At 42.2% G+C, this 27,188-nt stretch overlaps 1 protein-coding gene across 1 annotated transcript in view; it reads right to left on the bottom strand.

Annotated features, from left to right (window-relative positions):
• LOC125297705 (NACHT, LRR and PYD domains-containing protein 3-like) overlaps positions 1-23,427 on the bottom strand; it is a 47,478-nt gene extending 24,051 nt beyond the window's left edge. Inside the window, 5 exon segments of the mRNA XM_048248157.1 lie at positions 1,581-1,697; positions 2,473-2,589; positions 2,848-2,935; positions 16,524-16,681; positions 23,342-23,427. Of these exon segments, the coding sequence (XP_048104114.1) occupies positions 1,581-1,697; positions 2,473-2,589; positions 2,848-2,891 (278 nt within the window). The 5' untranslated portion in view covers positions 2,892-2,935; positions 16,524-16,681; positions 23,342-23,427.
• Between the last annotated feature and the right edge of the window lie 3,761 nt (positions 23,428-27,188).

Below are 27,188 nucleotides of genomic sequence, written 5' to 3'. Positions count from 1 at the left end.
TGGCCTACTGGTTAGCGCTTCGGACTTGTAACCGGAGGGTTGCCGGTTCGAACCCCAAACAGTAGGTATGGCTGAAGTGCCCTTGAGCAAGGCACCTAACCCCTCACTGCTCCCCGAGCGCCACTGTTGTTGCAGGCAGCTCACTGCACAGGGATTAGTGTGTGCTTCACCTCACTGTGTGTTCACTGTGTGCTGAGCGTGTTTCACTAATTCACGGATTGGGATAAATGCAGAGATCAAATTTCCTTCACGGGATCAAAAGAGTATATATACTTATACTTTACTTATACTTAAGGCCACAACGTTTTTGGAAAAGGATATTAACCTCTTTAGCTGAGGTGTCTCGAAAAAAAGAATTTCTGAAATATTGGATGAGGTGGAGCCAAAGAACAGACATGATGGATAATATTGGATATTAGAAAACTAGATCCGTTGAGTTCTATTAAGTGGCATACGTGAACACGGTCGCCATATTGCTGGGGGCAAACTAAGCCGCTATTATTATTAAGACTCAACACACTTGGTGGTATGTTGTGGGCTATAATGAGCACATTTTGGGTAGCCTATCCTACCGCTGGGCAATTAACTATTGAACAAATTGCAGTCTACATGCCATGGCAAACATTACCAGTAGTAAGCTACTAATCGAATATTAAATAGATCGTTTGCAAGTTATAGTAATGTTATACTTTCATGAACATTGCGCTTTCATCACGTTAGCGCAATATGATCACATGGTCGTTATGTTTCGTCAAAATTCACTGATAAGGGAAGGTTTGCTTTATCCCAGAAAACCACTCTCATTTCACTTAGGCTATAAACTAGATTAACTTGGCACTAATCATGTAGTGGTATTTTCTATAGCCTATTCGTTAATCTGTCGTTCTTTGAACTTTTTAAAAATGTTGATATATATCTGCTAGGTGCATAGCGGAGTTGAATGCATAGCCTACTTGCTTTTGAATGACTTTGAAACATATTTAACTGACGGCCTCTGTGTACCTGTTGGCTTGCATTGACTATCCGCAATGTATCCAAAATAGTTCCAAATTTCAATAATTACAGGTTTCACTTTGACCCTTTGTTTTATCCACAAGCCAAACACTGATCTTGAGTTGACTTTTGCTGCGCACTCACTAACTCAAAGCTCACTCACTTTTGCTGCGCACTCACTCACCCACTTTCCTAGGTGCTTGCAAGCATGGAGAGTGGGAGAGTCCACACAGACACAGGCTATTATTTTGATGAAGTATTGATTCTAAAAACGTCAAACAAGGTATCTTTTTTTTTTTTTTTGCATGGAATTTTCACATACCGGCACACCTTTCGGATGTAAAATTACGCTAGTAAAATAGTGTAACCACTATTTGCCTGCAAGGCCATGCAGTGAGATTTCATTTATTGAGTTGCTGAGGGTATTTGGTTTTGTACCTCCTGACTGTCAGGACGGTCCAGGGTAGACACACTACTCCATTCCCAACAGAAAGCATCTACTCTGAGACAGAGGTGTCTCACAAGACATGGCTATCTAATTAGCACCTTGATACACAATTAAATTTAAATGTCAGACTACTACTCACCTCTGATCAGCAGGAATAACTCCTTCTTCAAAGTGGAGTGGTTCCCCCATGGACCGGTCAGTTTTCATGGACACGCTGCTTGGTACAGGGGAAGAAGAGCCCTTCTGCTGAATGGAACTGTATTTCACACACACACAAACACACACACACACACACACACACACACACAGGATTTTCATTTACAGTATGTACAATGCACACACGAACAGAGTAATCACAAGTGTGTCTTACGCTGCCACATCCTGGCAACATGGTGGTGCTGCAACATTCACTACGTCATTGGTTCAACTAGCATGCTACGTCATTGGTTTAACTAGCCTTTGATACACAGTTAAACTTCACATTGGTTCCGTCTTTAATTAATTCTCGAAATTAGGTTAGATTTTGTCATTTTATTATTGACACATCAAGACCATTTATGTTCATGCAGACTTCTTTACTGCACAGAAGTAGCCTAGTATTATTGTTGACTATTTGTCAAATCAGAGTCACATCTGCAGTATATAAGGTAAACTAAACGCTCTTGTGATAACCTGCTAATTGTTTATCCCCAGATAACATGCACCCCGATAAGATCCGTAAGATCAGAATGATTTGGCCTCAATTTGTACTGTTCCGCCTCGTTGATATAAGCGGACATTGTGAAAGTATCCTTCCATTGCATACTGAAAGCTTCTTGTCCAACCTAGTAACCCCCCCCCCACACACACACACACACACTCAGAAGTGTGTGTCTTATACTGCCACTTACTGGTGACATGGCGGTACTACAACATTCACTACCTCATAGGTTCCAATTATGGAAGAGTGAAACACCTTTGATACAGTATTAAACTACAGGTATCCACATGTCTGTACTGATGCGTGTGTTTCTGTGGAGACTGATACTCACCTCTGACCAGCAGGAACACCTCCTCCAGCAAAGTTTAATGGATGTTCCAAGGACCAGTCACTCTTCATGGACACACAGCTCGGTACAGGGGAGTGTGATCTCTTCTGCTGCATGGGGCTGTATCACACACAGACACACACACACACACACACACACACACACACACACACACACACACACAGAGAAGGGGGGCCAGAGAGTGAAAGAAAGAGATAGAGAGATATGATTATATGAAGTGTTGGGGAAGGTTACTTTTAAAAATGTATTCCAGTACAGATTACAGAACTCATGCCCTAAAATGTGTTTTGTGACTTATTCCGATAGATTAGTTTATTGCTTTATTATTAAGTTGAGTTAGTGATGTTGTTGTCTTACCCCACAGGCTCACAGCCATGGTCCTCTTCTTCACTGGAACTCATTTTAGGCCAACACACCCCTTTTCCTGGTATCTCCTGATCTCACACTGGAGAATGAGAGCGAAAGATCACACACACACACACACAGCACTAACACCAGCCCGCACATGGATACAATGGACATATCACAGTAACAGGACACACACACACACAGCACTAACACCAGCCCGCACATGGATACAATGGACATATCACAGTAACAGGACACACACACACAATGGACATATCACAGTAACAGGACACACACACACACAGCACTAACACCAGCCCGCACATGGATACAATGGACATATCACAGTAACAGGACACACACACACACAGCACTAACACCAGCCCGCACATAGATACAATGGACATATCACAGTAACAGGACACACACACACACACACATCACTAACACCAGCCCAGTAACATGGATACAATGGACATATCACAGTGGAACAATGGACAGTAACAGGGACACACACACACAGCACTAACACCAGCCCGCACATGGATACAATGGACATATCACAGTAACAGGACACACACACACACAGCACTAACACCAGCCCGCACATGGATACAATGGACATATCACAGTAACAGGACACACACACACACAGCACTAACACCAGCCTACACATGGATACAATGGACTCATAACAGTAACAGGACACACATGCAAATCTGTTTCGCAAATTAACCAATGTCTAGGAGTGAAAAATTGAAACAAAATAAAACTAAGAGCCAAATTATGTGAAATGATTTATCTGCATTGAGTTCCATGTCTGATATTTTATGAAGTTGAGTCTTCTGGAAGTGTCATGGGCTTAATTCAATGAAATACCAGAGAAGGAAGGTGCCTGCTTGATAACCCACCCTACTTGATAACAGGGCTCTCAATTGTCATGTATTGATCGTGACAGTCACTCATTTCAGTCTTTTGTCACACACTCCGGCCACACACACATTGTATTTCTCACACAGAAAAACTATTTATAATACATTTAATATGCTGCAGCGCCCAAAACTTCTCTGGCTGCGCCGCTCTTTCTATGGAACCAGCAGGAATCTAGGTGTCTCTAGGTGATCTTAGTCGAGCCTGCCACTTATCAGCCAATCAAAAAAAAGAAAGGGGCTTCACAATAGCAGTATCAGAAATTTCTGAATTTCAATCAGAAAATAGCACTATTGTATCTGGGTAAGATTTAACGCAACAACCAATGAAAAAGAAGGGTATCCTGGAATTGTTCACTTGATACTGCTACAACATCTTCCGAAAGTTTCGTTCACCCACAGAGGAAACACCTGGAGCTCCGAGCATCACTTTGAGCACAGAGTAAGTCATCTCCTGTTTTCATGTTACAACAAAATTCACAACTTGTTTGACACAAACAATGACAACTTGACTGCTGTTAGAGAATGTTTTCCAGATAATTAACATCAGTTTTCATGAGTATTTTTAGACAATGTGCCAGATCCCTCCTCAGGTCGTTAGTTGCCACACCCCTGGGCACGTTGCTCTACAAATAAGATGTGAAAATAAACTTTGCGCTGGGAAAATAACAAGTTTTCCACCATGTGCCAGTGCGAAAATAGGGCCCCATATCTGTTTGATTTAAAATAGGTTTTTTTTTTAGGGACTTTATTTCCTGCAGTAACCAAGACTCCAGGCGACTCTTCAAACCAGCCAAACCACTGCAGCATAACTCGCATGCGGTCACTCCCTCATGATCAATGAGATTATCAACACAGCATGAGCTGCCTCTCCGTCATGATCAATCATGAGATTATCAACACAGCATGAGCTGCCTCTCCGTCATGATCAATCATGAGATTATCAACACAGCATGAGCTGCCTCTCCGTCATGATCAATCATGAGATTATCAACACAGCATGAGCTGCCACTCCCTCATCACAACTCCATAGTTCATGCGTGACCATGAACTATCAACATGACCATCACAGTGGCTTGAACCCAATTTAGCAGAACTACTCAATAGCAATACACTTAAATACAGCCAAAACGGGACACTACTGTATCAACATGACGACTCGTATAGCATATACTTGAGATCAACATTAACATGACCGTCACAGTTGCATGAGCCTGGTTCAGGTTTTCAGGCAGACACAAATACACTCACAACAAAAACTATCAGACAAAACACTATAGTGAATACTTGAATTTCCCCTTGGGGATCAATAAAGTATCTATCTATCTATCTATCTATCTATCTATCTACATATCTATCTATAGTCATAAGCTACAATAGGTGTTATACAAAAACATATATTTCATTTTGAAGAAATGACCACACTTAAAAGATACCGATGTTAATATAATTAACATATTGTTTGTTCACAACATAAAGTTAGACAGATAACACACAGAAACAGGCAAGGCCCACGGCCACGACCTACCTATGATAAAAGAAACTTATGGTGCTTTATGAGTAAAATTGCATTTTAACAAGCTTTTTATTGTACAACAACCATACAAAAAAACAAACAGAAAAAACAAAAACAATATTGTCAATCATGAAAGCTCATCATTTGTTACAAATGCACCAACATAACACCATTTGTTGAAAACTGCAACTAAACTTGAAAACTGCAACAACATCATCCCCGGCTTTCTGCTGCACCTTGTTTTTCCTGCTGAGATAAATAGCCAGCTTTTCCTGGCCATTAATGAAATTGATGAGTTCACACTTTGACTTCTGTCTACGATTATAAAAAAAACAAGTATAAAACTTTGCTTTGTGAACCTTGTTCCGATAACATACAAAATAAAGGGGAAAGCCTATTGCAATACATGTAGTCTCCCTGTCAGAACAAAAAGGGCACATGTCACTCATTGCAGGATTTATAACAGATAACAAAGCATTAACAGCAATAGCACCATGCAAGATCCTCCACTGAAGATGCCCAGTTCTCAGCGAGGTCAGCGAGGACTTATAAATCACGCTCCACACAGGTTTTGTTTTATCATAAATGCCTAACCTATTCCTCCAAACATTGTCCATCCTACCCCTGAGAGTGGTTTTGTGCAACACCTTCACCAGAGTTTTGTACAGAACTTTCCCACTAGCTGAGCACAAGTCGATACTGTCCTGTTCCCCAGAAACTAGCAGCGGACTAGAATGACCACATTCTAGCAAAGGAGGTGACAGTAAGACTTTTGGAAAAACATCCCTATCATCACAAAGAAAATTACCCTTGTCCCATTCCTCCAAAAGACTTTTCTCTTGGTAACTCAGGACCCCATTAAGCTTGTCAAGAAATCGCTTCACATACCTCTCAGACCTCAAACCTAAAAAGGAGGTTATTGCCTGAACATTCTGGAAGTTGCAACCTGCCCTGTCAACAATTTGTCGGAGTTGCAGGACTCTTTTCTTAAAAAGCAAGGCTATGAGACTAGGAATATCACACAAAACATCAAAACATGACCCCAACACAATAGGCTCCTCAAGCAGCCAGTGAACAGAGGACAACCCTCCAGCCCACTGATAAGTAAAGAGTCCCCAAACCCTAAAAAGACTTTTGTAGAAAGGTGTTAGACCATCAAACCCAAGTTTCGGACTGTCCATTTAAAACAGAGCCGTGTCCAGGCCCAAGGAGCTGACTATAATACTGGACATACTTTTGCTCCGGAAGAAAGCCAGTGACTATAGCCGATTATACACCAGTGATTATCTTCTTTCTAAGCCTACATTCACTGTGTGGCTCATGAATCTGCTTAGAATATGGTACAGTTTACAGAAGGAAGTAGACTCATTTTAATTAACGTCATTTTCAGATAGATTACAGACTTAAAGCAAATTCCATGTATCGGTGTTGAATTAATCCCAAGTAAGCTATATCGTTTTGCCAGCGTTTCTCCCGTGTGCACCATTGTGAGCATAACATCCTCGTTCTTCTGACAGTCGATCCTCTTCAACCCACGTGGGGTGGGGTGCGCTACCTCCTGACTCTATGATTGGTTAGTGAACTTAGATTCCTCATTGGCTAGCCAAAACCTGAGCATCGCCATTAGCTATTCAACAGGATGTGCCAGAATCGTCTCAAAAGTACATGTGTACTTGCAGAAAATACTTGTGCGAGCAGCAGAGATTCGTAATGGCGGAAGAGCTTCGTAATTGAAAGACAGCAACTGTGGAATGTGGTTTAGTACCTGTGGAATATATTTGTAAGTGAAGGAAATATGAGTAATACTTAAAATCGTTTGTGTTATTTTTTTGTTAAATTCAGAGCCGGACAGTAACGGAGTACATTTGTGCATAGTACAATTTTGAGGGATCTGTACTTTTCTCGAGTATCATTTTTGGGGAGTACTCATGACTTTACTCAAGTACATTTGAGAGGCAAATATTGTACTCTTTACTCCACTACATTTCTATCCATAACCTAAGTACCCGTTACTTCTTCTTAAAAAAGAAATGAAATGTAAACCCTCAATTTGTTGTTTCCCTCTCAAACGTGATTGGATTGTGCAGGTGCCACTGATTGGGACAGCCCATCAGCAATCACCTTCAGCTTTCTGCGAAAGTCAGCTCCATGGTCAGATTTAGATAAGAGACGAAACCATGGACGAAACAATGGATGAAGACGCAGCAGGTTACTGGATGCCGGGAATGTGCCAACCCGTGGCTCCACCTCGCCAGACTATTTCAATTTTCTGAACAAGTTACAATGATAGTTTTCGCTTCAAGTGTTTCAATTACAAAATAGTATTTTGTATTTGAAATACCTATTTTAAATACATGTATTAGAAATACTGCCCATCCCTGGAAACATGATAAAAAGATGGAAATGACTTGATTTTACTTTCAATTTCTTTTACATTCTCCAAGGTATTAACATTAACATTTTTCATAACTCCATGTAGGACGTTTCTGTACATAAATGTAAGCACTGTGGCAGTAGTAATGCAATATTTAGAAAATGTACTCTTGTACTCTTGATACTCAAGTACTTTTAAAAACAAGTACTTCAGTACTTTTACTTAAGTAGACATCTGACTGTTGTACTTTTACTTGTACTTGAGTAAAATTTAGCAAGGGGTATCTGTACTTTTACTCAAGTTATGAAGCTGTGTACTCTGTCCGCCTCTGGTTAAATCACAAATCATTTTTACAGTTACAAATCCTGATACACACACACAATACATATGAGACGCTTCTCATCCCTAAGGTGGTACAAAAGTCTATGCACTTGCAGAAAAGATTTGTAACTGTAGGACAGCTTTTTGTGCATAGAATATTGATTTGTAATTGTAAAATAATTTTGTAATGGTAAAATATTTTTAACTGTAGGATGATTTGTAGCTGTAAAACTGATCCGTACCCGTATAGATTTGTAAGTGTAGGGCATATTTGTAATTTTGACAATTGCTTGCCGACTACACACCAACGACGGAGGGCAAATAAATACGGATCATTTTTACAGTTACAAATAATTTCTAAAATCCAGTTTCAAAACAATACAGATACAATACAACACGGTTTCCTTTTACTAGGAATACAGCACTCAACATGAATGGAAATGGGACTCCCTGTATATCTCCAAAACATTTGAGTCTAATATTCTTCCATAGCTATACAAACACACACATTTCATACAGTAGGCCTACTATACAAACACACACACATGTCATACAGTAGGACTACTATACAAACACAGACACATTTCATACAGTAGGCCACCTATACAAACACACACACATTTCATACAGTAGGCCTACTATACAAACACACACACACTTTTCATACAGTAGGCCTACTATACAAACACACACACATTTCATACAGTAGGCCTACTAAACAAACACACACACACTTTTCATACAGTAGGCCTACTATACAAACACACACAGGATACACTGATACCAGAGAAACTACATGAGTCACCATGCTGATCTGGAGTCAGCCCTCCTCTCCTCTGCTGCTACCAGATAAACTCCAACAGACACACGGCACAGACCTCAGTACAGTATGAGTTACCATGCTGATCTGGAATCAGCCCTTCTCTCCTCTGCTGCTACAAGATAAACTCCCACAGACACACAGCACTGACCTCAGGCAGAGTATGAGTCACCATGCTGATCTGGAGTCAGCCCTCCTCTCCTCTGGTGCTACCAGATATACCCCCACAGACACACAGCACTGACCTCAGCACAGTATATGCCCCAGGGCCGTAGTCACCATAGACATTGAGGGGGACGTGTCCCCCCCAATATTCAAATATGACCAAAATGTCCCCCCCAATATACGGACATAGAAAAATAAAGAAAGAATAAAGCGCTAGCCTACAGGAAACCAACACGCATCAGAAATGTAATCAAACGTAACTAACGCACAAATTAGTGACCTATGGTTCCAGAGTAGCCTACACTCCTGAGTGGTTTGTCCTGGTGATTTTCCGTTTTTCGTTAGTGGTGTCACTGGCGTGCGCTATCAAAAGCTTCCATTTACTGCACCCTACTGCGGCGAGGTAGTGCTGTCGCAAAAGCTACCGGTACAATTTTCACAAAACTTCTTGGAAAGGTGTAGCACAGGCTAAGGAAATCCCATACATGTTTGGAGCCGATCAGACTGAAAGGGAACATTTTCCATATTGTGGCCTATTCTCGCAATGATAGCGAAAGTGAAACGTTTTATTTTAAATGATGAATTTGTGCAAGCCTGTGTCATTTCTTTCACGTCTTTCAACATAAATAATGCATCATATGCTAGTAGTAATGCCAGAAATTACCGTTTATAGGCCTCTTAGAAATGATTGTTGCATCTTGCATATTATTTAGATGCGCACTCAATCGCGCATCCATGCAGGCAAAACGTGATCAAATGTGGCGACGGCACACAAGTTGGAAAAAAAACGTTTACAATACGTGATAGCCTACAGTTAATGTGAATCGCGGACAATAACCAAAGAAAGGAATTTGCACCTTCAATCACCAATTAAAGGCTGTAGTAGGCCTAGTGTTTCTACATATTGGCACAAAACGTAATTTCTGTCAGAAGCCAGTCTATAATGCATACAGGGGTAACATGAGGTGAGTGACAGAAGAGGGGGGGCCTATTCCTGAATCCTGTACCTTTCAAACTACGTTAAAATTGTGTGATTAGCCGCCAGCATAATAAAATCTAAATTAAAAGACAAAATCTTATTAGGCTCCAAACCTATGAGTCTAAGCCTTAGTTTAAAAAAATCTTCAGGTGTAAGTAATAAGTTAAAGAACCACATTCTGTGTAATATAGAGGTTATCAAAAGATACTGTAGTTTGTAATACATTGTATACATTTTGAACACAAATGGAGTCACGGGTCCAGGGATGGATTACTGAATGGGCTTACTGGGCCCAAGAGCACAGGGGGCCCTGAAGCCCAAGCCTCTGTGTGAAGTTGCTTCTTCTCCACCCTTCTCTTTTCACAAAACTCACCAGAGGGGGGGCATCTATGTCCAGGGGTTCATAATCCATCCATGCCATGCCTATGTCCGTCAAAAGTTTGGAATAACCTAATTGACTGACCTAACTAACGACTTGTTTGTGATTTTTAATAATATTTTTGCATGGTAGGAAATGTATTGAAATTCTGTTTGGGGGTCCCTCAGACCCCACCACAGATTTGGTCCCCCCCAATGTTGACATCATGACTACGGCCTTGATATGCCCCATGAACACCCATACTTTAGGGGACAGGCTTAACCATAAAGGTCTCTTTCTCCACTTTCCCTACTTCTGTCATGTATCACTTGGTACCAACAAGTAATGAAAGTCTGTAAGATTCTAAAAAAAACATCATGTTTGGAGTCAAAGCCAGAGTCCTGCACGGGTCCATTTTTTTAGACCCGCCCAGGCCCGCACCCGAGAAGTTCAGCACCAGATCCGACCCGTCACCTGTGGTGATTTTAAAATTAAATCCGCACCCGCCCGGACCCGTTAATATTTTGCCCGTTACCCGACCCATGCCCGCGATAAATCACACACAAGCTAAAATCATTCAAATGAATGTGCTTTATTTTTTTTCTCGCACAATTGAAGCACGTAAAGGGCGACCTTTTTTTTTACATTTTGCGTTAGGGATAAACCTTACAACAACGAAACACAGCCCAAACCTTGCTGCATCAGAACATTATTCTACATAAAATGGACCTGTTAATGAAACAAAGAGAACAAGAAAAAACAACCTGAGCTGCCACTAGCCAACTTTACCTTGACTTCATCCATTTAGCCTACTCTCTTGGCGCTCCAACTGAGACGGTTATATTGTTTAATGTTTTCACACAGATGCATCAAACAAATAATTCAAAAGTCGCAGTAGGCCTACTGATGTGATGGGTCAAGTTCGATACTTCGTATCGTTGACTAAAACACATATTTGCAATGTGATAATGGTAATTTAGATATAAAAATATTTCACATATTTTTCAATTATGTTTTATTTCTATAGCCTACTGTTTTGGTTCTCATCGTATCTGCCCGCAAGGAGTTATTTTCCCACCCGCATACCCGCCCGTACATTTTAGGGACGTCATAATTTACCCATTTTAGCAACTTTTCTGCGGGTACCTGTCGGGTACCCGCGGATACCCGACCCGTTGCAGGACTCTGGTCAAAGCAACATGAGGATAGACGTGTTCCAGCATGGGGTCACATGCCACGGAACAGGAAGGAAATCAGCACAAGGACAATATTCTACCCTTTTGGTCAAGCAGCAATAACATTTGCTTCTCCCTGACTAAATACAGAAAGCATAGCTGTTAGATCTTAGCTCTTTGGGAGATTATGCATAATGTAGCCTACTAGAAGACTTCAGACTTTGCTGCCTACATAAATTCGCCTTGACGATCTCCAAGCCAACAAGTCGGTACACTCTTGTTTAGAGCACTGATTGATTTGCCCAAACATCAAATCAATGATAAATTCATCATGTTTTCATTCTCACCCTTAAACTAAACCATTTAGTTTATCAGGAAAAAAGTCCAAAACACTTACCATGGACTGGTTGCTAACTTTTTAACAGTGTGTTCCTGGAAAGACAATGTAACAACAGGACTGGTCCATGCTTCAGGCTTATTCATGGATAAAGAAACAGTGTGTTCCTGTGGACACATTGTTTAGGGGCCATTTAGATAGATAAAATGATTTACAGTCTAGATAATAGATAGATAGCAGAACTTTATTGATGCCCAGGGGGAAATTCAAGATTTAAATTCATTTATTACATGTTTCCACCCGCTCACAGTGACACCAAACCCAGCAATCCACACAGACACCACTGATGTGTTAAAAGGGTTGTGTGTGTGTGTGTGTGTGTGTGTGTGTGTTAAATGGCCCAGGGGTCCAAGGGTGAATGATCTGTGTTAATATCATTGTGTGACTGTCACAGAAGGCTGATCTGGAGTCAGTCATGTAATTTATTGTTCTTGTCAAACTTGTACATTTATATAACCTGACTTTCGCCAGATGAAATTCGTTCCGCTTAGCTCCGCCTAGCTTCACTCACATCCATCTGGGACCTCTTCCATTGAGAGTGATTTCTGCACCAGATTTTATGGTTCAGCCAATCAGGACGCAGGGTGGGAGTTTCATAGATGTGACATCTCTGCAACTGTGAAACTGTCAGCAGGGTGGGATTTGTAGGGGGGGATGGGGGAACCCCAATTGGTGAAACTGTCAGCAGCAGGGTGCGATTTGTGGGGGGATGGGGGATTTACCCCTCTGGTTTGGACAACATTTGTGGGGGGATGGGGGATTTACCCCCCTCTGGTTTTCCTATCCCTACCTCTGCTAAATTATTTTTATCATCGGGGGGACAACATTTATCCCCCTCTGCAACTGTGAAACTGTCAGCAGGGTGCGATTTGTTCCAAAACAAGTAGCGTAGCGAAATACAGTTTCTGTCGTCTTTTATTTGGCATTTTGTAAAATCCCATTGATTTCTGTCATTGCACGTTGATATTACTGCCCCACCGTCTATGCTTCAGGTTCAAATACGAATCATACATTGCGCCGATATATTTGCTTTTAATAGTCAACAAGTTGAGAGTTTTCCCACATCTCAACTTTGGCCAAAGTTTTCAGAAATAATCGTTTTCAGTGATAAAACCTCATTAAATAATATGCATTTTTCATATGGGGTCTTAAAACCCATGTATCCAGGGTGTGATTTGTAGGGGGGGATGGGGGATTTACCCCCCTCTGGTTTTCCTATCCCTACCTCTGCTAAATTATTTTTATCATCGGGGGGACAACATTTATCCCCCTCTGCCCCTCATATTGATTAATGCTACTTCATATAAGTAAAAGCTGCAACGCGGAGAACAGTCTAGTAGGCTAGCCTACATAAAAATCTGACATCAGAAACGCACCGTCACTGTCAGCACTGATGCTGCTGACACAGTGGCTGCGTGATAACTTAATTTGGCCTTGATCGTGCAGGACATTTCAGAATGTCAAGTGTGTAATCCATCACAAATGGCTAGTTTCAATGGAAAAGCTGGACAAATGAAAGAAAACGAAAAAGAAAAGAAAGCACTCGTTTGATAAATCAGCCAGTAGTAGACAAATAACTTTTAGAAATAATCTGTACTGCAAAAACGAATGTTGGTGGGTATTTAAACTATCTAGCGGGCGTTTTAACAGCTGCAAGAAATAGAAGCTTCATGGTCTTTATGTTCTGGTTCGTAAATTATTTTCATAAAACTTCAAGTTGCCCTATAACTTCACTCTCCAAACTCTTCACTGCACTGTAGGCAATTAACTGACAGTATGATAGGCTATTTATTTTCTGTAGGCTACAATAAACACATTTATTTTTTCAACTTTTGCCATATTACGCACTTGGCTACTGAACGCAAATCAGCAGGAGAGAGAATGCACGAAGCCTACGCAGCGTGTAGCGCAATGTGTAGGCTATTTGGTTATCAACTAACACTGTTAGCCAATTCACTAACTTAAGACTTCAGTGCCATACAACGTTTTTTTCCACAACAAATACAGAAAGGATGGAGGCAGCAAAAGTAGAGAAGTAATTTCAGATGGGGCAAGAACAAGGTGAATTTGTATGCTTGTCAAAACATAGTCCTACCCCTGCGTTAGAGGAGCTGATCATCATACCAAGCACACTCGCTGTTTAAAGTCATACACCACGGTAAACTAAAACTAAAAAGTTACAAAGGTGGCAAAAACAATATAGGGTATTATTAGTCATGACATTACTAGGCTATGAATCTTTTTTTTTTTTTTTTTGGGGGGGGGGGGGGTTACAAACTTATTCAAAATCATCCCCCCTCTGGTTTTTGCACCCTGGTTATCAGTGTCATGGGTTGGCTTCTATGTGAGTGGTTGAAGTAGCACGTCAATAGATGATGGCCAAGTGGCTTATTCAATCATATGCAAGCATTTTTTGATTAGGCCCAGCCTTCTCAAAAATTAGGCCCAGCAACACTCCAATGGATTGATCCCAGATGGATGAGTGGAGCTAGGTGGAACGAAATCCATCTGGCGAGAGTCAGGTTACCATTTATACAGATAGTGTGACATACTGACATTTGCAAGTAACTTTTACTGACAGCTACTACACACTTACAGTCTAGACCAGGGACGCCCAATTTAGGATCCGGGGGCCAAACGTCCTAAACGTATGTCAGCCTGTGGGAATTCCTGTCCCAATGTTTTTTAAGGGTTAGCTGTAGTTCCTTATCTGACCACAATTTTACACATGGCAATAAGGGGGGCGCTGTGCTGCTCCTGTCAGCAGAGATCATCGGGCCCATGACATAAGTGAGTAGCCGGGGTTACCATGGAGTGCTGTCTGGGGAAGGGGGTGTACTGACAAAAATATGATGCATCTCAGTGTAATCTAAAGTGTCATAACATGAACTCATTTGAGACTCACAGCCCTCCAATCAGATTAATTTGTGTGCCATTATGCTAAAGAATTTGGTCTAGACACACAGACTAGAACTTGTGTCCTAGTGTCTCAGCTGGGGATTCCCGGGGGACGCAGCAGGGGCGCACCTTCAGGATAATGACTAAACGGACACTGGACAGGATGAGGGGAGAGGTGACTAAACGGACACTGGACAGGATGAGGGGAGAGGTGGACTAAAAGGACACTGATAAGGGGAGATGTGACTAAACGGACAGTGGACAGGATGAGGGGAGAGGTGGACTAAAAGGACACTGATAAGGGGAGATGTGACTAAACGGACACTGGACAGGATGAGGGGAGATGTGACTAAAAGGACACTGGACAGGATGAGGGGAGAGGTGACTAAACGGACACTGGACAGGATGAGGGGAGAGGTGGACTAAAAGGACACGGATGAGGGGAGATGTGACTAAACGGACAGTGGACAGGATGAGGGGAGAGGTGACTAAACGGACACTGATGAGGGGACAGGTGACTAAACGGACACTGATGAGGGGAGAGGTGACTAAAAGGACACTGGACAGGATGAGGGGAGATGTGACTTGACTAAAAGGACAATGGACAGGATGAGGGGAGAGGTGACTAAACGGACACTGGACAGGATGAGGGGACAGGTGACTAAACGGACACTGGACAGGATGAGGGGAGAGGTGGACTAAAAGGACACTGATGAGGGGAGATGTGACTAAAAGGACACTGATGAGGGGACAGGTGGACTAAAAGGACACTGATGAGGGGACAGGTGGACTAAAAGGACACTGATGAGGGGAGATGTGACTAAAAGGACACATTCACTACATATCGCACTACACAGTGAATGACCAGCATGCATTTCCTCGCCTTAAAGTGTGTGTCTATTAGTCATCAGACAACATTCAGCTATAATAACTGCAACTTATTTAATATACATTTTCTCTCTTTCTCTCTCCCTCACTCTCTCTCTCTCAACATAGTATATTCTAGAATCATCAGACATTAAACATTCTGCTGGAATGTGTTCACCAGTGATTTGCCACCACACTTAGCCAATGATGGCAAATTTACAGTGAACCTCTGGTGACAAACCTAATTTGCATGACATTGCTGCAAATGTGCTGCAACATTGTCAAAAGTTAACCGCAACTGTTTGCCAGAAACCTAATTTGTGAAAATATGACCTTGCCGCAAATTTGCAGCAACTGTTCACCAGAAACCTGCCATTTCTGTAAGGGTACCCACCCAGACTCTAAACACTCTAAGCACTTTAGCCCTTACACAGCTGCCCACATCCTTTTATCTTTTTTTAGTCATATTTATTACATTTTCATTTACATTTATATTTTATATGTTTTGCTCTTTTGTCGTGCTGTGCTCCAATTTTATAGTACATTTGCTACAATGACAATAAAGCTCATTCTGTTCTATTGAAGTCCAGTAAGAATGTGAGATTATAATATATAAGTATACTTCATCTCATTTGCGCTCCAATTTTGTAGTACATTTTCTACGAAGACAATACAGCTCATTCATTCATATGCTCTTTGGCCAGCCCTGTAGCTATGGCGAGACGCTTAACCATAAATCATGTGACCAAATGCAGAAAAAACCTGCACCCTCTTTTGCAGTTCTCTTATTTCTTATTTGGTCAATGTTTAAATCATTCAATTTTTATTTTCACTCTACATACCATAGCCATTTCACTTCAACAACAAAACAATTACATGCACTTACCTTGATATCTTTGGCCGGTAATGGTTTCAGAGTCATCTGCGTGGGCTTGGTACTGGACCTCCTGGGAAAATGAAGTTGCTACTGGAAGTGGTGTTGGTGGGCCAGTAGGGGGCAGTAATCCCTCTGTTCACATCCCCAATGAATACGATCTAAACACACTAACAAATCAACAAAGAAGTAGTGGTTTCTCAAGGACACAACTCATTTCTCTCAATTTCAATCTTACTATAATTCTCTCCCTTTCTCTCTCTCTCAACAAGATATATTCTAGAATGCGTCAAAAGTATGCCATTAGTCTACTGAGACCTTGAATTTCCCCTTGGGGATCAGTAAAGTATCTATCTATCTATCTATCTATCTATCTATCTATCTATCTATCTATCTAGTCATCAGACATTAAACATTCTGCTATAATAACTGCAACATATTTAGCAATCACCAAAGCCAAAGTGAGGTCCAGTCTCAATAATGCTGCTGTCTACCAACACCTTATATCCTCCCTGACTCCTACAGGCACAGGACTTTCTTGTGATACCAGAAAGACTACATGAGTCACCATGCTGATCTGGAGTCAGCCCTTCTCTGGTGCTACCAGGTAAACTTCCACATACACACAGCACTGACCTCAGCACAGTATGAGTCACCATGCTGATCTGGAGTCAGCCCTCCTCTCCTCTGCTGCTACCAGATAAACTCCCAAAGACTCACAGCACTGACCTCAGCACAGTATGAGTCACCATGCTGATCTGGAGTCAGCCCTCCTCTCCTCTGGTGCTACCAGATAAACTCCCACAGACACACAGCACTGACCTCAGCATAGTATGAGTCACCATGCTGATCTGGAGTCAGCCCTCCTCTCCTCTGCTGCTACCAGATAAACTCCCAAAGACACACAGCACTGACCTCAGCATAGTATGAGTCACCAAGCTGATCTGGAGTCAGCCCTCCTCTCCTCTGGTGCTACCAGATAAACTCCCACAGACACACAGCACTGACCTCAGCACAGTATGAGTCACCATGCTGATCTGGAGTCAGCCACTCTCCTCTGGTGCTACCAGATATACTCCCACAGACACACAGCACTGACCTCAGCACAGTATGAGTCACCATGCTGATCTGGAGTCAGCCACTCTCCTCTGGTGCTACCAGATAAACTCCCACAGACACACAGCACTGACCTCAGCACAGTATGAGTCACCATGCTGATCTGGAGTCAGCCACTCTCCTCTGGTGCTACCAGATATACTCCCACAGACACACAGCACTGACCTCAGCACAGTATGAGTCACCATGCTGATCTGGAGTCAGCTACTCTCCCTCTGGTGCTACCAGATAAACTCCCCACAGACACACAGCACTGACCTCAGCACAGTATGAGTCACCATGCTGATCTGGAGTCAGCCACTCTCCTCTGGTGCTACCAGATATACTCCCCACAGACACACAGCACTGACCTCAGCACAGTATGAGTCACCATGCTGATCTGGAGTCAGCCACTCTCCTCTGGTGCTACCAGATATACTCCCACAGACACACAGCACTGACCTCAGCACAGTATGAGTCACCATGCTGATCTGGAGTCAGCCACTCTCCTCTGGTGCTACCAGATAAACTCCCACAGACACACAGCACTGACCTCAGCACAGTAGGAGTCACCATGCTGATCTGGAGTCAGCCACTCTCCTCTGGTGCTACCAGATATACTCCCACAGACACACAGCACTGACCTCAGCACAGTATGAGTCACCAAGCTGATCTGGAGTCAGCCACTCTCCTCTGGTGCTACCAGGTAAACTTCCACATACACACAGCACTGACCTCAGCACAGTATGAGTCACCATGCTGATCTGGAGTCAGCCCTCCTCTCCTCTGCTGCTACCAGATAAACTCCCACAGACACACAGCACTGACCTCGGCACAGTATGAGTCACCATGCTGATCTGGAGTCAGCCCTCCTCTCCTCTGGTGCTACCAGATAAACTCCCACAGACACACAGCACTGACCTCAGCACAGTATGAGTCACCATGCTGATCTGGAGTCAGCCCTCCTCTCCTCTGGTGCTACCAGATAAACTCCCACAGACACACAGCACTGACCTCAGCACAGTATGAGTCACCTTGCTGATCTGGAGTCAGCCCTCCTCTCCTCTGGTGCTACCAGATAAACTCCCACAGACACACAGCACTGACCTCGGCACAGTATGAGTTACCATGCTGATCTGGAGTCAGCCCTCCTCTCCTCTGCTGCTACCAGATAAACTCCCACAGACACACAGCACTGACCTCAGCACAGTATGAGTCACCATGCTGATCTGGAGTCAGCCCTCCTCTCCTCTGGTGCTACCAGATAAACTCCCACAGACACACAGCACTGACCTCGGCACAGTATGAGTCACCATGCTGATCTGGAGTCAGCCCTCCTCTCCTCTGCTGCTACCAGATAAACTCCCAAAGACACACAGCACTGACCTCAGCACAGTATGAGTCACCAAGCTGATCTGGAATCAGCCCTCCCTCCTCTGGTGCTACCAGATAAACTCCCACAGACACACAGCACTGACCTCGCACAGTATGAGTCACCATGCTGATCTGGAGTCAGCCCTCCTCTCCTCTGCTGCTACCAGATAAACTCCCACAGACACACAGCACTGACCTCAGCACAGTATGAGTCACCATGCTGATCTGGAGTCAGCCCTCCTCTCCTCTGCTGCTACCAGATAAACTCCCAAAGACACACAGCACTGACCTCAGCACAGTATGAGTCACCAAGCTGATCTGGAGTCAGCCCTCCTCTCCTCTGGTGCTACCAGATAAACTCCCACAGACACACAGCACTGACCTCGGCACAGTATGCGACTCACGAACAGCCCTACGTTAGGTGACAGGCTTAACCATTACGGTGTCTTTTCTCAACAGAATAAACACTAATAGCCCTTTTCTTTACTTCTGCCATTTCTTATTTGGTAGCAACAAAGTAATGGAAATATGTCAGATTCTAAAACAACATGTTTGGAGTCAAAGCGACACAAGTATGTGTTCCAGTATGAGGTCACAGGACACGGAACAGGCAGGAAATCAGCACAAGGACAACATTCAACCATTTAGGTCAAATATCAACTAGATGTATCGCATAGCGGTACAAAATATGACCGCCGCTCAGTCCTGTACATCCTTTCCGCAAAAATAAATCACACTTCAATTTGTCTCCATCTTTTACTCCATCCCCCACTCTTGAAACTTTTGTGTATGCTTGTTTGGCATGACTGAGTGTGTGTGTGCGGCTGCACAGACAGTAGCCTACTTGTGCTGAAAAGGTGAATAGATTGTAGAATAGCCAAAGAAGATGTAGCATTGTTATAAAACCTTTAAAATCTCTAAACATCTATCACAAGTAGGGCAGGTCATCACAGTTCATCCATTGCAACTGGATTGATGAAAGGTCACTTACACCTGTAGGCTACATTGTATTTGGGAAAAGCAAAAGGTATCAGCATAATGTTTTTTATTTATTTATTTAATTTTTATGTATTTATAAACAAAAACATCTCTGTCAGTTCCATGCCGTTTTCAACAGCTATCAAAAACAAAGGTCATTTTGGATGGATGGATTTTTTTGTGAATATTTCTTCTTCTACATAAGATTTTAGTCATCTTTAGTTCATGTAATACTTTATTGTCAATGCACAAATTAAGTAACAGTAGTCTGAAACGTTATTGTTAATGCACAAATTAAGTAACAGTAGTCTGAAACGAAATGCTGTTTTACATCTAACCAGTGGTGCAAATAACTGACATGTCCAAATGGGCCTTGATGAAATGCGCCGCTAGACTGTTCATACACATTTTAACGGGCCAAAGTTGAAGAGCTTTTGTCCGTTATTGTTCGCGTGCAAATATAGGCTGATTCATGTTCCCTTGCATTGTGTAACTGAGGTCCATGGCTAGTCTGGCTTTCATCAGACCAAGCTCAATCTTTTAAGAAATCAAAAAAAATAAATAGCGGGCAGATCAGGCTGGGTTCACCCAGCCTAGTCCATAGGCACCCGATATTGTTTAATTTTTCAGATTGAGATACACGCTCTGGCTATTCTAAATGCAAAAATGCATTAGGGAGTTATGACAAAACTGTAACTAACAAACTAGATCCTAATAGAAAGCGGTTAGCTTCCCTAAGCTACAGGTAGGATTATAAGGTAGGCCTATTTACAACATAAATTGTCAATAGGCTATGCTGGCGACACAAATAAAATCTCCTTTGGAAACCAATGGCTTACGACTTACAGTATCAAGCGGACTTAAACTGCCATATCGTGGAAAAAAGTTGTAATAACATTCATGCAGTTCCATGAGTCAAGGAAAGCTTAAATGAAGTAGCCACTTCTAAATGGGACCCACTACACAGTAGCTTAAGGTGTGTTGCTAAAGCAGCCATAATGAAATGAAGGTGTCATTGTTTGGATACTTCACACACACGCGTGCTTTTTTTAATTTCACAGACTACAACTACCAAGCTGGAATCAAAGCACATCGATTCCCCTCTCACACCCTGCACGCACTTAAAACAAAATAAACAGGCGTCTCAGTCTCACGCATGTATAGGCAAAACTGTATCAGACCGGTGTAACGTTGGTAAATCTTCCATTGCACAGAATGATTTTGTAGCACGTGCAATAAATGACAGTCGAAAAGATACAAACAGTGCTGCTATCAATTTGCTTGGTATAACCAAGATTTATACTTTTCTACAAATGCAATCAATCAAATGGGCCTCCATCACTCAACCAACGCTAACGGTAACATTACCTAGGTCCTTATTGATATTACAAGATTAACGTACCTGCAGTAAAAACCAAGCATGTCCGATAAACATCCTCACTTCATCCTCACTTACACTTCATGTGAACATCGTCCTGTCCTTATTAGATGTTCGCTGCGGTAAATTACAGTCCTTGTAGGAAGTGTCCATTATTTTTTCAACCCACTTTTAACTTCCAAAAAAATTACGTCTCACTGCAACGATCGCCATCTAGTGGACAAAGCGACTACTTATCGCCAATACTGAAAATGCAGCCATGATGATGATGATGAATATTTTGGCTTTCTTTTGATCCTATTGAATTTGTAATTATGTATCGGCCGTTCTAATACCGATAGTATGTGGGTGCCTGTGTGTGTGCATGTTTATATGTGTGCACCGCCATTTACAGGCCAATGAGTGTACAGTCACTAAATGTACACATAACCTAATTTTTTAGCCCCCCCCATGGATGAAATTCTACGAAACTTGGCATACCCCCAGACCCCCAGAGAATGCCAGGTCAATCATACACATAAAATTTGGTGCAGTTCTGAACATCTTAACTGAAGATAGGGGCGATTAAAGCAGAATAATATTGCATTTTCATTTTTGACCGGGGCGGGCGGGGGCAAAACACAAATGAGTGGTTATGAGCCAGGTTGATGTGGGCCCTTGAGACCAACATACCATAAAAGATTCACAGAGAACTGTGTCTGCCCTACCCTCCTTTCGGGGGGTCCAGTCCAGCGGGGGGGCTGCAGATCAAAACGAAAAACGATGGTTCCATGCTATCCATGTGGGGTTACATGCCCACCAAGTTTTGTGTACCCCGGTCTTTCAGTGTCCCGGGAATCCTTGTTGGTGTACGTCACTAAATGTACACATAAATTATTTTATTGTAAGGCCCCCCATGAACGAAAGTACACAAAACTTGGCATGCATTCAGAGGGTGTCATAATGATCCTACACTTTTAATTTCGTGCAGTTTTGACCTTGTCAGCCAGAGATATTGAGATGAAAACACCTAATTTTTGGTTTTTTAATTTTTAACTAGGTGGCGCTATACATGAAATAAGTGGTAATGGGATGGGTTGACATGCCCCCTTAAGACCAACATACAAAAAAAAGGTGGACCTCCTAGGCCCTATGGTTCTCGAGATATTCACAGAAAACTGTCTCCGGCCACCTACAGGCCAGTTGGTGTATAGTAACATAAATTAATTTATTGTGTGGCCCCCCATGAACGGAATTCCACAAAACTTGGCGTGCATACAGAGGGTGTCATAATGATCCTACACTTCCAATTTCGTGCAGTTTTGACTATGTTAGGTCACAGATACCTTCAATTACACCACCTCATTTTTACTTTTTTGTGTTTAACTAGGTGGCGCTATACATGAAATTAGTGGTTATGGAATGGGTTGACATGGCCCCTTGAGATCAACATACAAAAAAAAGGTGGTCCTCCTAAACCTTACGGTTCTCGAGATATTCACAGAAAACTGTGTCTGCCCTACCCTCCTTTCGGGGGGTGCAGTCCAACGTGGGGGCTACAGATCAAAACGAAAAACGATGGTTCCATGCTATCCATATGGGGTTACATGCCCACCAAGTTTTGTCTACCCCGGTCTTTCAGTGTCCCGGGAATCATTGACGGAAATTTGGACATGCGAAAAAAAAAAAAAAAAAAAAAAAAAATCTGACTAAACCTATATGACTGCCGCTTCGCTGCGCGGCGGTCATAATAAAATACAGATTTCTCTCCCTGACTAGCTACAGAAAGCATAGCTGTTATAGCTTAGCTCTTTGGGAGATTATGCATAATGTAGCCTACTAGAAGACTTTAGACTCTGTTCCCTACATAAATCCACCTTGACAATCTCCAAGCCAACAAGTCGATAAACTCTTGATTAGATCACTGATTGATTTGCCCAAAAATCAAATCAATGATAAATACATCATGTTTTCATTTTCACCCCCAAACTAAACCATTTCGTTTATCAAGAAAAAAAAGTCTTACCATGTGATCTTTTAAATGCCAAAGACACCAAACTGGAAGGGTTAATAACTGCGCAGGATTAAACAGTGTGTTCCTTTAGACACTTATCATAAAATGTTTTATAGTTTAGATGACACATCAGAACTAAAGTCCATCTTTCAGGCTTGAGTTCATTGCCTTAAAGAGACAGTATAGTAACATAAATTAATTTATTGTGTGGCCCCCCATGAACGGAATTCCACAAAACTTTCAGGCTTGAGTTCATTGCCTTAAAGAGACAGTAACAAGTGTCTGCTAAATGTAATGTAATGTAAAATGTAATGTGTTCTGTGTCTGGTGAGGGTGCAGACATTGTTTAGGGGCCATTTATTACATGTTTCCACTCACAGTAACACCAAACCAAACAATCCACACAGGCACCAATGATCTGTGTTAAAAGGGTATCAGAGGGTGAATGTCACACAACGCTGATCTGGAGTCAGTCTCTCACGTCCCACGTCAACAGAGTGACTCCTACAGGCACACAGCACTACTGATCTCAGATCTGTAGTTAAACCTAGTTAAACACAAAAAAGTAAAAATGAGGTGTTGTAATTGAAGGTATCTGTGACCTAACATAGTCAAAACTGCACGAAATTGGAAGTGTAGTATCATTATGACATCCTCTGTATGCACGCCAAGTTTTGTGGAATTCCGTTCATGGGGGGCCACACAATAAATTAATTTATGTTACTATACACCAACTGGCCTGTAGGTGGCCGTTTTCTTTGAATATCTCGAGAACCGTAGGGCCTAGGAGGTCCACCTTTTTTTTTTTTTAAATTTTATTTGCAAACATCATTGACATTACAGAAAATGCAACACTACGACATGCACATGAATACTACATACGACAAACAGACGTACATTACATAAACACATACTGTAACTTAACAAGACATCACATTGACTTGGCTTCCACAAACATAACACAACATAACATTAATAACAGAAAGGCTAAGGATGATTTGCGTCCAGGATGATTACAGATATGATTATCAGGGATGAAATTGATGACCGGAATGAAAAGAAGGGAGGAATGAGGTGGTGTTGGGATGGGGGTGGGGATGGGGGTGAGGGGTAGTGAGTATGTGAGGATGTATGTGTGTGTGTGTGTGTAAAAGATATGTATAAGGCTGGCTTGCTGTTGGGCCAGGAGGAGAGAAGCTGGAACATAGAGAGGGAGGGTTTCAGAGGAGAGGAGTTGTAATTATTCTATTAATGATAAGTATAATAATAGGAATAACTGATTGCCTGGTTGATTGCCTGACTGATTGCCAACCTGGGAATTAATGGCCTGAGTTGCCTGGTTGATTACCTGACTGATTGCCACCCAACCTCAGGGCACACCCCACTACTCTAACCAACCACACCCGCCCCCAGACCTTCACCCAACACGCCACTCTTGACCTAAATATGTACAGTATGTGAATGGCTAGGTTGAGGGGTCTATCTAGAGTGTAGCATTAAAGAAGTGGGCATGCATGGTGAATATCTGTCAGGATTTCCCCATGCACACCACACTTACCCTGTGTAAGATGTATGCCTCCTCAATGTGTGCATTAAAATAAGTGAGGCATGTAGATAGACACCTGATGAGGCATCTACCTGCACTCCACTCTTACCCTAGCCTGTTTTGTAGTTTTTGTTCATGTATGTCACCTAACATGTAGTGCGATTAAAAGAGAGTAAAGCGTGCTGTGTGCTTCCAGGACAAGGCGTGTGCATGAGCGTATGAGGAGGGTGCACACCGGGGGCCCAGGGCCAATAGATAACCCACAGGACCCAACCAATGCCAAAACCACACAGCGACCTGCCAGGACCGAGTCTCCCAAGCCATCCAATGGGGCCCCGGCAGAATAACGATGGGAGAGGCAGAGAGAAAGAGTGAAATTAGTAAAGTTTATCAGAGAATGTAAATAAAAGGGGGAGGGAAAGAAGGGGATGCTATTTATATTACTACTACTACTACTACTAATAATAATAATAATAATAATAGTAATAATAATAATAATAATAATAATAATAATAACAATAATAGTTCCAGCTACCCTCCCCTGCCTAGTGTTCGATGATATGTGTATCTGTTGATGAAGTGTGTTATGATCGTGTGGAGATGGAACTCAGGCAAAGAGGGTCAGGACTGTAAGTAGGTGATAAAGGGGTACCAAGGAGAGGTTGTATCCTGAGTATTGATCAAGTTTGTAGTTGATAGGTTTTCTAATGATATATAGTCTGTTAACAAGTTTTTCCAATGAGTGATGTGAGCTTTTTTCTTAGATTTCCAGTTCATGAGGATTGTTTTCTTGGCGATAGTCAACGCTACCAGCAGTGTTTTATTGCAGGAGTTGCTTAAATTGACTGTGGATGTATCACCAAGTATGCATAAGGAAGGGGATGCTGGGATGTGACAGCCAAAGATGGAAGAGAGAGATTTTGTGACACTCACCCAGAAGTGGTTGATTGGAGTGCAATGCCAAACCACATGAATGTATGTATCTGGGTTATTTTGTGTGCAGTGAGTGCAAAGATCCGAGCCAAACCCCATTTTAGCCAATTTATGTGCAGTGAAGTGGAATCTGTGAAGAACCTTGTATTGTATTAGTTGTAGATTACTATTCTTTGTCATGAGGTAGATGTTTTTGCACATTTTGGTCCAGAAGTCGGCACCGGGAGTAATTGATAAGTCTGATTCCCATTTGTGATATGGCAGGCCAATTGTTTTTTCTGAACGAGATATAATTTTGTAAATTTGGGAGAGGATTTTTTTGGGAGAGGGAATATTAAGCAGCTCTGAGATTGGTGGGGGAATGTCAAGGTTAGCTGTCTGGATGTTAATTTTTCCTAGGATAGATGATTTAATTTGCAGATATTGTAAGAAGTGTTTACTCGATGCCGTGCTTCTGGACCAAACAGGAAAATGAGGCCAGATTATTGTCTTGAAGAATGTGTTGAAGGTGAGTGATGCCCTTTCCCATCCATGTGTGAAAGTTAAGGGTTTTTTATTGACGGTGAAATCTGGGTTATTCCAAATCGGGTGTGAATTGATGGTGCTATAGATGAATCAGTGATGTGGTAGAATCTCCACCAGGCTGTCAGAGTAGCTGAAATTGTTGGGGCTTTGAAGGATGGATGTTTTTTGACCGACTGACTGCAGAAAGGGAGATCTGATATTTTAATTTCTTTACAGATTGTTTGTTCTAGGTCTAACCAGGTGTTGTCTGATGGGGTGGGGTGTAGCCATTTGTGGATGAAGTGGAGCTGGTTGGCCAGGGCATAGTGCTGGAAGTGTGGGGCCTCTAGTCCTCCCATTGCTTTTGGTTTTTGGAGAGTGGCGAGTTTGATCCTTGGGGTCTTATCTTTCCAGTAGAATTTAGTGATTAATGAATCGAGAGACTTAAACCAGAGGGTGGTGGGCTGGGTTGGAATCATAGAGAATAGATAGTTTATTTTGGGCAGTATTGTCATTTTGATTACTGAGATTCTGCCCATGATGGATAATGGGAGGTTCTTCCAGCATTGAAGGTCATCATCTATTGAAGTGAGTAGAGGGGAATAATTTAGGCTAAATAAGTCTGACAGCCTGGGGGAGACTTTTATCCCTAAGTAAGTGATATAGTTAGTGCAGAGTGGGATAGGTGAAGAGTTGGCTGTCACATCCCAGCTGTTGGGATGTAATGGGAGAACTGCAGATTTATTCCAATTGATTGAGTATTCAGAAATTTTAGAGAATGTGTCAATGAGTTTGATGGTTTCTTCTACTGATGTTGTGGGGTCTTGAAGAAAGAGAAGAATGTCGCCAGCATAAAGGCTGATTTTGTGATGCATA

This window comes from Alosa alosa, chromosome 7 (assembly GCF_017589495.1).
Source record: "Alosa alosa isolate M-15738 ecotype Scorff River chromosome 7, AALO_Geno_1.1, whole genome shotgun sequence".
Lineage (NCBI taxonomy): Eukaryota > Metazoa > Chordata > Actinopteri > Clupeiformes > Clupeidae > Alosa > Alosa alosa.
The sequence above is the reverse complement of the archived record's forward strand: the minus strand, read 5'-3'. Positions and strand labels throughout refer to the sequence as shown.